We start from the raw sequence: 17,689 nt of genomic DNA on the forward strand, positions 1-17,689 counted from the left end.
ACTCGTAATTCGAGGGTCGCGGGTTCGAATCTCCGTCACATCAAACATGCTCACTAATCACAACAAAGTGTTACTAACTAGTTATAGACAACCGAATTGTCTTTGGCAGAGAACAGAAATGCTTCCAGGCTAATAGAACGTTTTCCCAGAGATCTGTAGAAAGCAGACCATTATCCACAACTTTAACAGACGCACTATATATATATGTCTCTTTTTGCTCGTCGTAAAAGTTTGTTCTTTTTCTGAAATTCGCGCAAAGCTACACGAGGGTCAGCCATCCAAATTTTGAAATGATAAACTAGAAAGAATACAGCTAGTTAACACCATCCACCGCCAACTCTTGGGGCTCTCTTGCCAATGAAAAATAAGATTGACCATCACTCTATGAGTGAAAGGGCGAGCATGTTCGGTGGTGGGATCATTATAAGAGAAACTAAATAGAGGTTAGCAGCCGTAACTGGATTCTATGCAAGTCCATAGGCAGCTATAAATAGACTGCATAAAGCCCACTTGTATGTTAGACTATCAACATTATGAATTTTTTTCACATTAAAAAGTAAATCTTCGAATGGCACTGAAAGCCTAACCGGTGAACATGTGGAGTGTAGCTACATATTATTTGCATTGACATGAGTCGTGCTTCAACTCGCATCCAGCAAACAGCCTACACTCATTTAGAGAGAACATGAAACTACACTGGACTTCATTTTCACACATAAGTGTGATACGGACAGGAATAAAATGTTAATGGACATACATTGACCGAACGGAATATGTAACCCGATCATCGAATTTCAAGCCCATCAACTATGTGCGTAATGCTCTTTGAAGTCGTTTCGCGTCCAAACAAGTGACCTAAAGATGCCTGGGAAACAGTTCTTTAAAGATGTGTCCAGGAATAGTTTAAAAATGTATCAGTTATTTGTGTTTAAACTTGAAACATCGATGCTAGTCTATCTGTCCCTAATCTTTCTGGTGGCTATGTTCCTCACTGAAGTGAAATGTCATGAACTGCAAAGATGTAGAACCACTTCCATTAGATTTTCTTTAACGTTTGTTCGATGAATGACCAACCACTTCTTGTATTTCAAATCACATGGTAAATTATATATAATTATCAGAAGCTTGCACTAATATGTTTGTATATTAACTGAAAGGTGTTGTTAACATTGTTTCACAACAGTGGCTTTCTTAGATAAAATATTATTAATTTTAATTGTTATTTACTGCAGGGTAGAAACTATTATCTCAGTTTATTGTAAAGAAATAACTTGAAAATGTTTTTTTAACTCATTAATTTGGAAAGTATATGGTTTGGGTTTGAGTTTCGCGCAAAGCTACACGAGGGCTATCTGCGCCAGTCGTCCCTAATTTAGCAATGTAAGACTAGAGGGAAGGCAGCTAGTCATCACCGCCAAGCGTCAACTCTTGCGCTACTCTTTTACCAAAGATTGACTGTCACACTATAACACCCCCACGACCGAAAGGGCGAGCATGTTTGGTGTGACGGGGATTCGAACCCGCGACTCTCGGATTACGAATTGAGTGCCTTAACCACCTGGCCATGGAGAGTATATGGAACCACATTGAACGTTGTTTTCATACACAAGTGTGATACGGGCAGGAGTGAAGAGTCGGTGGACAGACGAAGGTTTTAAGTAATTTTACGATTTTTACCGTCCAAAGTTTACTAATCAGTACTTTTTGTGACCGTAGTAATAGAGATGGCCACCACTAAATGATATTTAGTGATATGATAACACTTGTTGTAACTTATTTTTTGTATCTGAATATTTTGTATTTTCCACAAAATACGTCTTAAAATAATGTTATTTAGTAGTCACAAAATAAGATACTAGATATTTACTTTATATAGAATTGGTTACATTTATACATACACTTTGTTATTGGCCCTGCTTTTGGTTGAAGTAAAGCAACTAGTCCAATATTATCTTTTGTTTGAACCCTGTTCAGCATATCATCGGAACCCTCTGCAGTTGCCAGAGCAACCTGGTTGAATTCCACCAAAGTTTCTTTCATTAAAGAAAATCTAGAAATAAATGCAATATACGTTTTTATCATACTTTTTGTTAAATGACTAGAAGGTAGAAATAAATACCCTGTAAAATTGCGTTGAAACATTTATACGTACGCAAAGTAAAGCAACTTTATTTTTCCAGTTTTCCTAAGGTAAATTTCTTAACATGGATATTTTAAAACTGAGTTATTTTTTAAACTTCTTATGAGCTCTCGGATGACAAGTTATAATATACAGGCATTTTATTACTTACTTGTTTATTTGAAAGAATATAGCACAACCATCCACGTGTTTTCTTTCGTTGTCAAAGACAATCTTGGCTCTGGACTTGGGTGAAAAAACTCCATCATATCCATTTCTTTTTAGTTCGGGTAAGAAAAACTCGTAGAACTGATCGGTCTCTACTTCCTTTACGCATAAGAAAAAGGTAGTAATAAACAATAAGCATAAAAATAGTAAATATTAAACAAGAAAATAGTAATAAACATTTAACATAAAAATAGTAATGAACAATAAACATAAAAAATATTAAACATTAAACACGAAAATAGTAATAAACAAAAAATAGCAATAAAGATAAAAAATAGTAATAAAAATTAAAACACAAAAATGTTTAGTACTATTTTTAATTATAATAGTAATTAAGATTTTTTTTAATTAAAGTTTTTCTTCACTGGATTTTCTTTACTTGTCGTTAAACAAGACGCTATATAATAGGCTATCTGTGCTGCACATTATAAGTCCTTAAATTTACTTTTAGCTACTAGGGAAAGAACTATTATTTTCTTAGGTTAAAGCTACACGTCTGTTTCAGTACAAAGCCACATTGAGCTGTTAACTGTGTTAATCACGGGAATTCAATACCGGGTTTTAAAGTTGTAAATTCACTAAATTAGCGACTATCCCTCCGGAGAACAAAGCTACACAATGGACTATTGGCAATTTGTCCACAACGGAGAATCGAACCTCGAATTATAGCGCTTTTTTAAGCCCCCAAATTTACCGCTGATACACTGCACATAGTTGATAACTTTTGTAAAATTATGGCCTAAAATAGACTAATAAGAGTTTTATATTTTCCATTTAAAGTGTATCTATCGGGTGAATAAATTGACCTAGAGACTTGTATATAAAATTCACAGAAATCACTGTCGGTAGAGAAAGGCACACTTTCATATGGTTAAAATAACATAATAATAATTTTTATTGTAGTTGTAGTTGCTGAGGTCATTACTAAAGATCGACTGTTAATTTAATAGTGAAGTGTTTTTTTTTTCTCATTGATATCAGTATTTTCAGCCTTAACGCCACTTTATGAAATAAATGGTCAGTCCAGAGACCTCTAGAATCCAGATATAGCCACCCTTACCTGACCAGAAGGAAGACAACTAATCAGTAGCATCAGTTGACTAAAGGGTGCGGACTCACCCCGCTAGAAACCAAGTTTCGATACCCGTCGTTGGTAGAGCACAGATAGCCCATCGTGTAGCTTTGAGCTTAATTCCAAAACAAAGCTCAAACAAAGAAAAAATAGGGCTTTGTTCACTTTTGGTAAGGTAACGGGATTAACTGTCATTTCTATAATATATGCACCGCTGACGGTACAGAAAGCTTTGGTATCGCTGAGCGAACTTAGTACACTGCAGTATACAGCCCAGTACGTTTTTCAAATCAATTTGTATTTCAGAGTGGTTGTTCTCCTTCGCCCTATATCTCAATATCAGTCAACAGGACATTAATACCTCATTCTGTAAGCTATCAATTGTACCAGCTATTTTATCAAAGAATCCGAAGCCAATGTTCATTTCATATCACGTAATCTGTATTTAAAACTTGCCGCTTGAAAGTTCACAACATAGTTCAAACTTCACATAAACGTGAGAGATGACATAACTAGTAAATTAATATTCGAACAGATATCCATGAATAAACTTTTATCACATAATAAAACGAAAATTCTAAAATCTCATACATGTTTCTTTATTTTAACAAGGAAGCATTTCTTGTTTGGTATGTCAATGGTTGTTAACTTGAACCGCTTAACACTTTAATTTTAACTAACCTCTTGCTGTGATTTTATAACATTTAATTTCTGGGGTGAAACTATGTTACATATTTCTTTTAACTTCCATGTACTTCATTGAAATTTAAGTAAAAAGTATTGTTTATGGAAGGCTAAACAACGTTTATTTTATTATTCATTAATTGTTTTATAGTATATGTTATTTCTTTCCTGGATACGTATGTATATGTGTGGTGTCGCAGCATGAATCATGATACAACTGTCTTTCTGAGAATACTGTAGATTTATTTCTTTATATCACGTTGAATCACAAGATTGATTATTCTCTTACCCGTATCATAGCAAATGCCATATAAGATTAGGCTGGGTAATGTTCTACAAGTAAAAAAAAAAAATTTTTTTAAAAGTCACAGTTTTGTCCTAGAGACGATCAAACCACTAATAGTTTAATGCACACCATTCTTAACTGGCCCATTATAGTTTCCATTTCAAGTATATCGTGTTTGTTGTATGCCACTGCTGACGAGGCATTTCACTCATTATATAAATTGATTTTTTAATAAGTTTGTAACATAAATAAATATTTTAAGTACATTTTAAACATACCTGTAAGGTGATAATATGGGGAGAGAAATGCCTTAGGTCATCCATGATGGCTTTACGTCTGTACTCCCAGTCCAACGCCCAGGTCGGACAGTAGCTGTAAATTTGATGAGACGCATATTTCGGACACAAGATATTGTAGGACATTACAGTGAAAGTACCTGGTTTAAGTAAGACACAAATGTGTTTAGGTTACACACGTACAATAATAAAATACATATATACGTGCACAGTAATAACATATCTGTGTGCATTCACAAAATCTATTTTACCTCATTCACGACTGTTCAGAAATTTTATCGAACGACCAATGTCGAGATAAATACACGTCTAATCGCAAATTGACTAAATTTTAAACAACAGTATGGTATAGATTCGTTCATTGGTTTATTTACTTCCACTGTTATTTTACTAGAAACAGTCGTTTTTTTTATTCTAGAGAGCTCAAACTTTGGAACTGCTTGTAGTCGATAGCAGTTTTTTGCGACTCACTTAGACTTTCATTCCTTAAAGTTGTAAAAGATAGAAGATTACTATGGTGAAATTAGAGTATAATAATCAAATGGAATAGTATATATAATTCCGAAATTATTACGCGTATCTACACGAAGTGTTGGAAGCTTTGAGTAAAATATACATCTGTACTACACACAAAAGTCAGATGCGTTGCAAGATAATTTGTGTTCAAGATGTGTGTGTGTGTGTGTGTGTGAAATAACAAAGTTAGTCTTACTCAAACTCTGACACGTTATGGTGCAAGGTGATGTTCGCGTAAAAAATATATATACTTTAGTTCATCATACGGTTTGCATGTTGCATAACCTCTAGAACCTTCCAAATTCAAATCAACATTATTTTTTCGGTATCCCTTCATGTTATAACTGATGTTTACTCTTCTCTGGCACGAAGTGTCGCTAATCAGCAGTTTGGGGCAAAAAGAATAGCTGATAGCATTACATATTTAATTCCATGCTGATTGGCTCTTTGTAGAAAGTCGTGGCGTGCACACTTTGTCTCCCATCCGTGCACACAGAGATGACCTGAACAACACTCCATTTCAAAACTAACATAAATGCAATTACCCCTTAGGAACTATTAGATTTAGGTTAGTACAGTACTGTCGATAGATTGGAATTGGTAATAACTTTTTTTACATGATAAGTGGTAAACTGGGTCGATGTTTTAATGGTTATACCAAAACATGGAATACTTGTCACAGTTCGTTACTTCTATTGTTTTTATATGTCTAATTAAATTATTTCAGGTACTACGTATATGCGAGTCATAGTTGTGCTCTATTTGATAAGTAACGTAATCTATACACACATAAAAACATCCCTCAATACACATAAATGTACACAGGAAGTACGTACGATGCACTAAAAGGGAATTACTAACTAATAAAACAAATGGTTTGTAGTCTTGTCTAAATCTTTTTCGTTATTGTTGGCAAATAGAGGGAACTAAAAACACAATTCAACGTTTGTTACAAAGCCCTTCTCTGACCTTGCAAAGCTTCTATCGATGCTTAGAGAATATTATGACAACAACCCGTAGTGTTTTTTATTGTTCCGTACCTATTATTTCTTTCATAAAAAAATACTTGATTTTCTGTTATTAACGCCCATTAGAGATGTTCATAATTTAAGTGTTCCTATTTAAAACCCTACCTACGCTTACAAGATTTTTGATGAAAATCAAAACAAAACTAAAACTATCGATCTGCTCTGTTTATCAAAGCACAAACCTATAAAACATCGACTAACTTTCGTTACAAGCTAAATCATAAAACTGTAAAACATTTAATTACTAAAACATCTGCCAAACTTAAATAAAAGTCACCACGTTTAGTATTTTCATATATAGTAGTAGACACCTAGAGACCCCCGCTAGTACAGCGGTAAGTCTCCAGATTTACAACGCTAAAATCAGGGGTTCGATTCCTCTCGGTAGGCTCAGCAGATAGTCCGATGTGGCTTTACTCTAAGAAAAACACCTACAGAAAGACTGAGAGAAACTCTGCAGTTTAACTGTTGCTTTTTATTGCAGTACTAACAAGGATTTTTAAAATACTAAATAACTTAATAACCTATGAACAAAGATTCATCAAGAAGTCTGTCTAATGACTATTATTTTTCACAGTGATAAAATCCCCCGTGTGGCACATGATCTTGTTTATTACGTAACGTAAAGAGATAAGGAAAGACACTTCAAACCATAAGCATCTGTTTTGTTCTTTAAATACGATTAACTGTTGCACGTGAATGAGCTTCAACAAATAGCCAGTCTATGTACAAAGTTTTAAGAGTTTTCTAACGAGTAAATAGTGAAATAAAACGTGGTCAAAATCGCAAGTCTATAATATTAACTTCGCGGACCCTTTCGGTACGGAAAAGACCCGGCATAGCCAGGGGTTAGGGCGCTCCACTCGCAATATGAGAGTCGCAGGTTCGAATCCGCGTCACACCAAACATGCTCGCCTTTTCAGCGAGTAAAGAAAGTACATAGATCAGTTAATACAAGAAGAGTGAGTGTTCTCGTTAATACATATGATATCGAAACAGGTACAGTTTCAGCAGCCCTACCATCTGGTTAAAAAGGAATACATTTCATGTACAGGGAATGTATTCATTATAGCCGTTCAAAGGAGAAGTTGTGTTACTCAAGATATTCAGATGATTCTCTAAATTTTTTTGTTACCTAAGTTATACTTCTTGTTCCCCAAAACAAACTACGTTTAAAAAAGTCGTTAATAGAGTGGTAAGCCACATTCATGAAAAACGAAAAAATTATTTGCCACATTAGCGGCTCTTTCTGTTGCAACTCAGAATAAATGATAATTAACCAAAAATAACTTCACAAAATTAGCTAAGTAGTTCTGTCACCCCTTAAAGTGACAATGTAACTTTGACCTCAACTCACATTTCGGTACGTCTTCAACAGCCACTGCTTTATATGACGTCATCCATGGTCTAGAAAGTAGTGAGACATCAGCTGTTAGAAAAAAAATAAATGAGTAAAGCTTAATATAAAAATCACGCTTTCACAAGTTATAACATACAGGTTAATTACAAGAATTTGTAGAAATAAATAGAAGCCTTTGAAAGGTGGACCTTTCTTCTTTTTGGCTCCTGAAGAAAAAAGGTCCACCTTTCGAGAGTCCTGGGCTATAGGGTTTCTATTCCATTTCTGTCAAGTCTTCTTGAACATACGTGTTTTCATAGCATCATGACTATCAGAATTTGTGTATATGCTTTGTTCACTTTGGACTACTGTCACATGACCAGCCGAATTAGACCACCTGCTGGTCTTTTTTAAGAAACACAAATGATCTTTTTCATAGAAACACAAATGATCTTAAATAGTTTATATTCTAGTTGATGCCTACCAGGCATCAATATTTACACTTCACAGAAATAACAAGTTAAATACCATTTCTTCATTTCTTTTCTTCACATTATGGCGGTTCTTTCTCAATTACCTTCTTTATTGTATATTTAATCCACTGTTGTTAGCCTCTACGATTTAGTTGCCGGAGCTGCCATTACTTACAGTATATAATTAACCTTTGCTGTTAATCTTACCATAATTTTAGAATACTAATTATAATGCCCGGCAGGGCCAGGTGGGTAAGGCACTCGGCTCATAATGCGAAGATCGCGGGTTCAAATCCCCGTCACACCAAACACACTCGCTCTTTCAGCCGTGGGAGCGTTATAATGTGACGATCAATCCCACTATTCATTGGTAAAGGAGTAGCCCAAAAATTGGAGGTGGGTGGTGATGATTAGCTGCCTTCCCTCTAGACTTACACTGCTAAATTAGGGACGGCTAGCGTAGATAGCCCTAGTGTAGCTTTGCACGAATTTCAAAATAAACAAACAAATCTTGTATGTTGAGATATGAAGGATTGTCATTAGTTTTTAATAACACCATATAATACTAAATAAGGGCAAACATAAATAAACGTTATATCACTGTAGGAAAATATAATACATATTATTCCTGAATTGAAACTTTTATTACTAGTTCAATAATTACGCAAATTACGATGCAAAACTTTAAAGTAAATAAATGAACAATTCCACGAAAAAGTGAACTTCGAAGCTTATTTGTTTGAAGTTAAGCACAAAGTTACACAATAGACTATCTGTGCTAAACCCACCACGAGTATCAAAACCTCGATTTTAGCGTTGTAAACCTATAGATTTAACTCTGTGTCACTAGGTCTTTGTTGTTTATTACTCTTACGTTTAATACCGAAATGTTTGATTAAAGCCACGATACATTTTCTTCAACAGAACTCATTTTTTATCCCTGAGATCGCACTAAAAATACCATATGATTTACCATTGTTATACAGTTTTTCTAATCTATTTCCGGTATTTGTCCTTATGAATACCAAGGTTAACAATATACAGTCACTGAGACTTTGCCTTTCCGTGTAATGAGTAAATTTTATATGACAAGATCACATTTCCTGAACTTGGAAAATTTAAAATTTTTACACAAAAACTCCAATAAAAGTAAGAGATAAACACCCTTCTTTTCACTGATTTTTGTTCAGAACATTAGAACTGAATTAACGCTTGTCTACATAAAAGGTGGCACTAAAGTCGAGCTCGTTGAGCAATTTCATTTGTCTCCCTCGTAAAATTAGTTATGCGGAGCACGTGACAACACATTTTCACAAGGCGGACACAGCGAACCTTTTCCTCTAAACAATATAATAATTATGTGCATGTATTTATATTTATGATATGAGCAACGACTTACACGCTCGTGCCCACGCGTCGAAATACATATCCTGTCTCTAAACACAAAACTGTATTGAGATCAGTAAAGGTGTATATGAATAGTTAAATGAATACAACATTCCACATGAATGAATACAACAACAATATTAAAACCAGCCTATTCACGAAGATTACCTGGTTGTAAATTGTGACAGGTTTAATATATTAAACTAAGAGTTTCAAAGTTTCTACGAGTTTATTCAAAACCAGAACGCGTATATTAATATCAAAAAATAATTTCTATGCATTGAAATTTATATTAAAGCTTCTTTTGTTTGTAAATTGTCGTTACATCTTTTTTGTATAACTCTTTCAGACATATCGGTCTATGTCCTTTGGTGTATTTGTTATTAATTTTGTTGAATACCTCATTTTACATCTTAAAAGTGTGAACATAACGTAGTGGTAAAAATGTCTTGGCTATAAACCCAAAAGTTCATAACTAGCGTCCTTTTTTGGTACAAACCACTCTCGGAACTTTAGAGCTGGCAGTGTGTTATAAGAGTGACGGTCAAATCTTATTATTTGGTCAGGCAAGAGTGGCTCAAGAAATGGCGCTATTGACTCATTACCTTCATTCTAATCTATCAGTTCAAAATTATGAGTGATTTTAAACAATCCAAACCGCCAATCCAATCACATTATCGACTTGCATATATATATATATATTGTTCATTTCCAGGGTGGCTCACATAGTGCATCATATTGAGTAATTTTAATTTTTTTCGGTTACAACGTTTACATCAGTGAAAGAATAAACCAAAAATACCGAAAAAAACTGCATATTTCCTAAGGAAAATATACTCTTCAAAAAAAGAAACGCAAAAGGGATATTTTTGTTATTTTAAAGAGAAATATATGTTATAACGTTATAAGCTCAGAGTATGTGATGTTACACGTGTTAAGGCACTGATTGTCAGACCAAAATGACAATAAAAGTTGTGCACTTTGAAAACGGAGGAAAACATCGGATTTTTCGCCAAAACGCATCCGTATCCAATAAATTTGTTTGAGAGATCTGCATGTTCTGCAAGTGCAACATGTGCAAAATCCCTATAAAAGTGACGGGTACTCGGTTTCCATAGCTCAGTGTTAAGCCACCGACACGCAATACAGTTACGCCAAGACTGACTGAAGCACAACGCAACAACGCCATTGGTCGCTTGGAAGCAGGCGAATCTCGATCAGATGTTGCCAGAGCTGTGAATGTCCACCTAAGCACCATCACAAGGCTATGGAATCGTCACCAACAACATGGATCAACTTGTGACCGTCCACGATCTGGCAGACCTCGTGTGACCACGCCCGCACAAGATCACTACATCTGGTTACGTCACCTTCGGGATAGGACCACCACTGCGACGTCTACTGCCTCAACCATACCAGGGCTGCATAGGATTTCCGATCAGACCGTACGCAACCGTCGACGAGATTCTTAGGCCCCATCATGGTGAACGTCAACGATGTTTTTCAACATGACAACGCCCGTCTTCACACAGCCCGACTCACCACTGTCTTCTTGAGACACCACAACATCAACGTTATTCCCTGGCCCTGCAAATCACTAGATTTAAACCCCATCGAACATCTTTAGGACGAGTTGGACAGTCGTCTGCGACGGCGACAACATCAACCGCAGACTCTACCTCAGCTTGCAGCAGCTTTGCAGGCTGAGTGGACAGCCATTTCACAGGATGTGATTCGTCATCTCATCGCTTCCATGGGCAGGAGATGCCAAGCAGTTATTGATGTTCACGGGGGGCATACTCGTTATTGACGTTGAGTGACGTTAAACTTCAACTAGTGAGCGTGGACTTCGCCTTTACAGACTTTGGATGTTCAGCAGTAAATGTGCAACGTTTCACACATGTCATACAGAACTACCCGGAATAAACTTGTTAACAATATGTCTCAAATTTTGCCTTTTGCGTTTCTTTTTTTGAAGAGTATACATAGGAAACCCTAGTAGTACTTAATGGAATTAAATTCAGTGCTGCGGGATTTTCGTTCAGTTATTTACCCATATATGTGATTCATATGCTGTCAGGAATCCTATATCAATTAAATCATAGACCTGCCAACTATTTTGTAAGTAAACTGTTTATAAAAATGCGTTAAAAATCCGACAGGACTAATATGGTTCACCCGCTGGTAATTCTATAAATACGAAAGAATAAAAGAGAAGTATCTGATATTTAAGCTGAGATGATTTATTGTTACGAAATGGTAATTGTGTTTAAAGAGAACTTACTTGTTAAAAAAAAACAAACAACAACAAAAATATACAGGCCAACATGGCCAAGTGGTTAGGGTACTCGACTCGTAATTTGAGGGCGTTATAACGTGACGGTCAATCCCACTATTCGTTGGTGAAAGAGTAGTTCAAGAGGTTGGCGGTGAGTGGTGATGATTAGCTGCCTTCTCTCTAATTTTACACTGCTAAATTAGGGAAGGCTAGCGCAGATAGCTCTCGTGTAGCTTTGCGCGAAATTTAAAACAAACCAAACCAGAATATTTTATCGACAGTTCATAAACAATCATACAAAAATTGAACTTCATTTAACAATCTCAACCTCGAGAACAAAAAAGCTGAGAAAAAGGTAAGAATTCTAAATGAGCTCTGGCACAATTATAGATAGGATACTAATGTCTGTAATCAACCTCAGTATTATTAGGAGAAATTGTAATCTTTAAACCTGAAAAAAAAAGTTTTGTGCACTGAATCGCTAAACAAGTTTTCTAAAGGAGGATTAAAAAACCAAACGCGAAAGACGATAGATTTTAGGTTTTTATTGATTTGTTGTATTTCAATAACGAAGTTCTGTCACGGAAACTAGGATCCATTGTATAAGATAGGATTCATCACACGGCAGGTTGACAACTGCACTTCTCTCGGCTATGATAATACGTTAAAAAAAGGGGGAGGTGTTTACTTCATGATAATTGCGTTGTGTGCTGGTTTTACCAAACCAGAAACCAATCGATCTTTCGACAGGTTGTGTGTGGTAGGTGAGTTTATATGAGTGTCCTCCAACAAAATGTTTTAAAAATTGATGCCTGAATTAAATGCTTATGTTTTACGGGCTCGGCATGGCCAAGTGTGTTAAGACGCTCGAGTCGTAATCCGAGGGTCGCGGGTTCGAATCCCGATCGCACCAAACATGCTCGCCCTTTCAGCCGTGAAGACGTTATAATGTGATTGTCAATCCCACTATTCGGCGATAAAAAGTAGGCCAAGAGTTGGTGGTGAGTAGTGATGACTAGCTGCCTTCTCTCTAGTCTTACACTGCAAAATTAGGGACGGCTGGCGAAGATAGCTCTCGAGCAGCATTGCACGAAATTCAAAAACAAACAAACTTATGTTTGTACTTGTATGTTACTGTATCGCAATAAGGCTTTCAAAGATAAGTGTCTTAGGTGTAATCTTAGCAAAGAATAGATAAAAGAAATTGAAAATAATAGCTTGACTATCAATATCCATAATTTACCAGATAGAACACGTGAAATATTGAGGAAGAGTAGTTTGTTTGTTATTTGAATTTTGCACAAGGCTACACGAGGGCTGTCTGCGCTAGCCATCTCTAGCCGTCATCACCACCCACCGCCAACTCTTGGACTATTTCTTTACCAACGAATAGTGGGGTTAACCGTAACATTATAACGCCCCCACAGCTGAAAGGGAGAGCATGTTTGGTGCGATGAGGGATTCGAACTCGCGACCTTCGGATTACTAATCGAGTGCCTTAACCACCTGGTCATGCCGGGCCCTAAATATTTGGAGTTTATGCTTTCTTAACGTATATCTAGAAACATTTTACAAAACAATTTTATGCCACTTTTCTAAAAAGCACATTATATCAAAGGCAGGAGTGAAATTCTCAAAAAAATAATAGAGGTACTAGTGTTTTTGGAAAAGAATAAATCTGCATGTTAACATAAAAAAAATTACAAAGCAACTTAAGTCGGCTTCAAGGTAAAATTAATAGCCCACCTTCTTTCTAATCATTTATTTAGTTAAAGTCCTGAAAGTTCAATAATATATTTCCGTCTTTTGTTTAACTATGCGGCAAAAAAAAAAGACAATATTTGTAACATATACCTGGGTATAAACACATTTTGAAAGATGGCGCCCTTGGGATAAAGAGGAGAATTGGGAACACAAAATATTCGGGTTCAAAGGCACTAAAAACCTATTTCTGTAACCTTCAATAAGAAGGGAACACTACATATAGGGTCAAGCCCCTGACCTCTCCGAGTCCGCCTGACACGTTTGGTCTTGCTAGATCCAAACCACTTGGGAAGAGTTCACAGACAGACTCACACCACAAACTAATGTGAGATAATACAACGTTCCTCACTCGATCACAAACCAGTCTTAAAATAATTAAATCTTCAAGGTGTTCCGATTAATATTTAATAAACAAATCAAATGGTTCAATGCACGGGACGTTTACAGCAACAGGTTAAACATGTCTTCATTTATGTAGAGATTTTTTTTTATTTTGACTGTTATTAAACTTTTTCGCTTTAGAACAAAACATGGTTTATTTAAAAAGTAGAGAAAAAAGCGTATCGGTTTTTTTGTATAATGATCGCAAAATGAGAAACCTAATAATATAAGGATTTGGAAAATATCCCCCCGAGAGAAATTTGACCTTCAAGAAAGAAGATTTATACGCTCAGAAGTAGATCAGTTTATCAGAATTTCTATTTTAAGGTTCATCTAAATTTTAACGATACGGATTTAAATGTTGGTCGATAGTTAATATATTATTTAAGTAAACGAAAAGCGCCAAACTGCACGGCCTCGCTAGGGTTTAGGAAACTCGCTCGCACTCTGCGAGTCGCAGGTTTGAATCCCAGCCACACCAAACATCCTTGCCCTTTCACCTGTAGGGCTTTATAACGACGATCAATCTCACTATTTGTTATTAAAAAGGAGCCTAAGAGTTAGCGGTCGATGGCATTGACTAGCTAGCTACCTTTCTTCTAGTTCATCACCGCTAAAATAGGGACAGTCAGTGCAGATAGCCTTCGTATAGCTAACAAACAAACTAAACCATACTAGTTTTAGAAAAGTATGAGCAAGATGGCCGGTTTCCCAAGTCTTGCGTACTTTGTGGCAAAGCTTGCTCTTCAAAGTTCCTTTAATTCTTATCATATTGATTATTTTGCTATCTCTTCCATGTATACCCTTATCATGACTGCTATGAGATGAAGGCGAGGGTATAGGCAGCTATCAAATCTCTAACTAGCAATGTTCTATGCGTAAAACAATAACGTATGATTTAAAGCATCAGGAGAAAATAAATTGTTAAGATGTCGTTGGCAAATCCAGAAAGTGAATGCACAACAAAAAACATACTTTGTCATACTATAAATTCAGTAAATTCTTATCCCTTCAACTGTACTACTGAAAAGAAATTAAAGTTTCATCCAGAAAGTGAATGCACAACAAAAAAACATACTTTGTCATACTATAAATTCAGTAAATTATTATCCCTTCAACTGTACTACTGAGGAGAAATTAAAGTTGCATCAACTTAATGCTAGCGGCAAATAGTGGAAAAAATTCACCTTGAAAATGACTTTCACTTTCCATCAGTAAGATGTAAGCTTTCTTTCAAGGACAAGCAATTATCTTCGCTTTTTTTATTTCATTTATCTAAGTAATCGAAACTCCACCTGTCTCTTAATTATTGAAGGTAAATGTAAACTGTTATACATACGAAGGTTAAGGGCAAAGGTAAAGGTACATAAACAGTGAGTTTATAAAAGAAAACTAACTCATTATAAAGGTTGATTCTGTTTAGCTTGAAACTTATATCCATGTAAAATAATAACGAAGTAATGTACACACATGTATATAAACTAATTATGAATGGTAACATTGTGCTTTACATATAGATGTAAATATAAAGTATTTAAATTACTTAATATCGTGCTGTACGTGTCAAAAATTTAAAACAAATTCGTTTAGAACGTTAATCCTTTGTTATACCTTGTCACATGCTTGCCCTTTCCGCTGTGGTGACGTTATAATGTATTGATCAATCCCAAAATTTGTTGGTAAAAGTGTAGCCCAAGAGTTGGCGGTGGATGATGATGGCTACCTACCTTCTCTCTAGCCTTACAGTGCTATATTAGAGGGCTAGCACAGATAGCCCTCGTATGGCTTTGCGCGAGATTTCAAACAAACAAACCTTTGTTATACACTTTTTACTGAAAGTTAAAACAGTGCTTATAATGTATATATAAGGGTAAGAACTCCTTACGGGGAGCAAAACAAGGCTTTCGTATGCTTTATGGGTGATACTAGCACGTGCAGTTTTATATATATCGCAACGTAGTTGAACTACTCACATTCAGTCCTTCAATATCGGTATTCGGAGCTATTTGACCACAGTTCTATAAGCATGCCATGAAACCCGAGATGTCAAGCAGACTTAACTTTTACAATGTATTTATACTCACTCTAAAGTCTGAACACAATACAGTATCGTTTTGTAAGATTAACTAACAAGCGTTTCAGTGAATTATAAAATTAAAAACATTAAACAGGAACATTGGAAACATATACGCTGCTACATTCATCTTAGTTTAAAAGTACAGTGATAACATATTATTGCAAGATAAATATTATGCTTAAGACAAGTAGTTCAGGTTAAACTAAGTGTTACTTCAGAGTAGAATTGTAATTATCATGGGTTATCTTATAGCTATCTGCGAAGAAGAAAATCAAAATCGTAAATAGGAAATTAAACACTTTTAAGATTATTCCGGTGTTTACGATAATTTAACGTCAAAACTTACTAATTTTGGAAAATTCTGTATCGAACAACAAAATACACCAAGATAGAACATACTCATTTTGAAACCTGATATACACGATATAAAACAACATAATAAATCAACACAAAACGTAACCTTTTTTAGCATGCTGCATATAACATAGCACAGTATAATACACAGATCAAATACACTCATTTTGGAACATGTTCTATAGCACAAGATAATAAACCAAGCTGCTAACTTTTAAACCTCTTTAAGAAATATATGATGCGTGAAACCAAATTACATAAAAATGTATTTCTGACCACGTGGTGCAAGTTACAATAATCATCCCTTCCCGCAGTGGCTCAGCGGCACGTTTACGGACTTATAACACTAAAAACCGGGTTTCGACACGACTACATCCTTAATAACTAATGTGTATAAAATGTATTCATGAGATGTTTGAATGGTAATGGCAAATTATTTTTGTTGCCTATACACAAAATATTATTGTAGTATTATAGCTAGTGGCATACAATCACGGAAACATAAATAAGGGGTGGGACAGCCAGTAATACGAGGGATTTTCAAAACTGATCTGATGTACAGTTCCCCACGTACAAGAAACAGCAAGTAACCGATTGTGTATTTTTGCATTGATGGCACAGTACTACCACAAACATAGTAAACATTACTAAAAAAAAAATTACAGAATCAAAACACATTATAAATTTTATTCGAAAATGATTACATCACCCCACGCTAGTAACACGTTTAGCTTATAGTTTCAGTAAATAAAACAATGCTTTTATATATTTTTATAATGCAGAAAAAATTGAAAACGTATTATAGTAAATTATAGAAAATTTCACTTTCATTTATAATATCTTTACATATGTTTGTAATGCTGTCTATAAATCTGGCGGCCCATCATGGCTAGGTGATTAAAGCGCTCGACTCGTAATATGAGGGTAGCGGGTTCGAATTCTGGTCACACCAAACATGCTTGCCCTTTCAGCCGTGAGTGCGTTATAATGTGACTGTCAATCTCACTATTCGTTGGCAGAAGAGTAGCCCAAGAGTCGACGGTGGGTGGTGATGACTAGCTGCATTCCCTCTAATTTTACAATGCTAATTTTAGCAGATATCGCAGATGGCCTTGTGTTGCTTTTCGCAAAAATGTAAAACAAACAAACTTACAAACAATATTGAGTCTTCTTTGTCGCCTGGAACTAAATATTTTATCGACGAATCACGATCAATGAATTAATTCCATGTTAATTTCGGTGCAGTTCACTTAACTGTCTCTTGCTGCTCACACGTGGGTTTTTTCCACTGAAGCTACACGATGTCTTCGTAGAAACACTAACGTTTGAAGTTAATTCTCTGAAGTCGAAAGGTTTGTAATGTTCGAAATCTACAGATGTTCCTGGCCAAATATCTGTAATTTTACGA

General features: G+C 35.5%; 1 protein-coding gene across 1 annotated transcript in view; it reads right to left on the reverse strand.

Moving 5' to 3' along the window:
* LOC143233886 (uncharacterized) overlaps positions 1-17,689 on the reverse strand; it is a 64,375-nt gene that overhangs the window by 17,547 nt on the left and 29,139 nt on the right. Inside the window, exons 2-5 of the mRNA XM_076470742.1 lie at positions 7,587-7,658; positions 4,668-4,825; positions 2,292-2,446; positions 1,899-2,050 (exon numbers count right to left, since the gene is read on the reverse strand). Coding sequence (XP_076326857.1) covers positions 1,899-2,050; positions 2,292-2,446; positions 4,668-4,825; positions 7,587-7,658 — 537 coding nt within the window. The remainder of the gene's footprint in view (positions 1-1,898; positions 2,051-2,291; positions 2,447-4,667; positions 4,826-7,586; positions 7,659-17,689) is intronic.

The sequence above is a fragment of the Tachypleus tridentatus genome, chromosome 12 (genome assembly GCF_004210375.1).
Source record: "Tachypleus tridentatus isolate NWPU-2018 chromosome 12, ASM421037v1, whole genome shotgun sequence".
Taxonomy (NCBI): domain Eukaryota; kingdom Metazoa; phylum Arthropoda; class Merostomata; order Xiphosura; family Limulidae; genus Tachypleus; species Tachypleus tridentatus.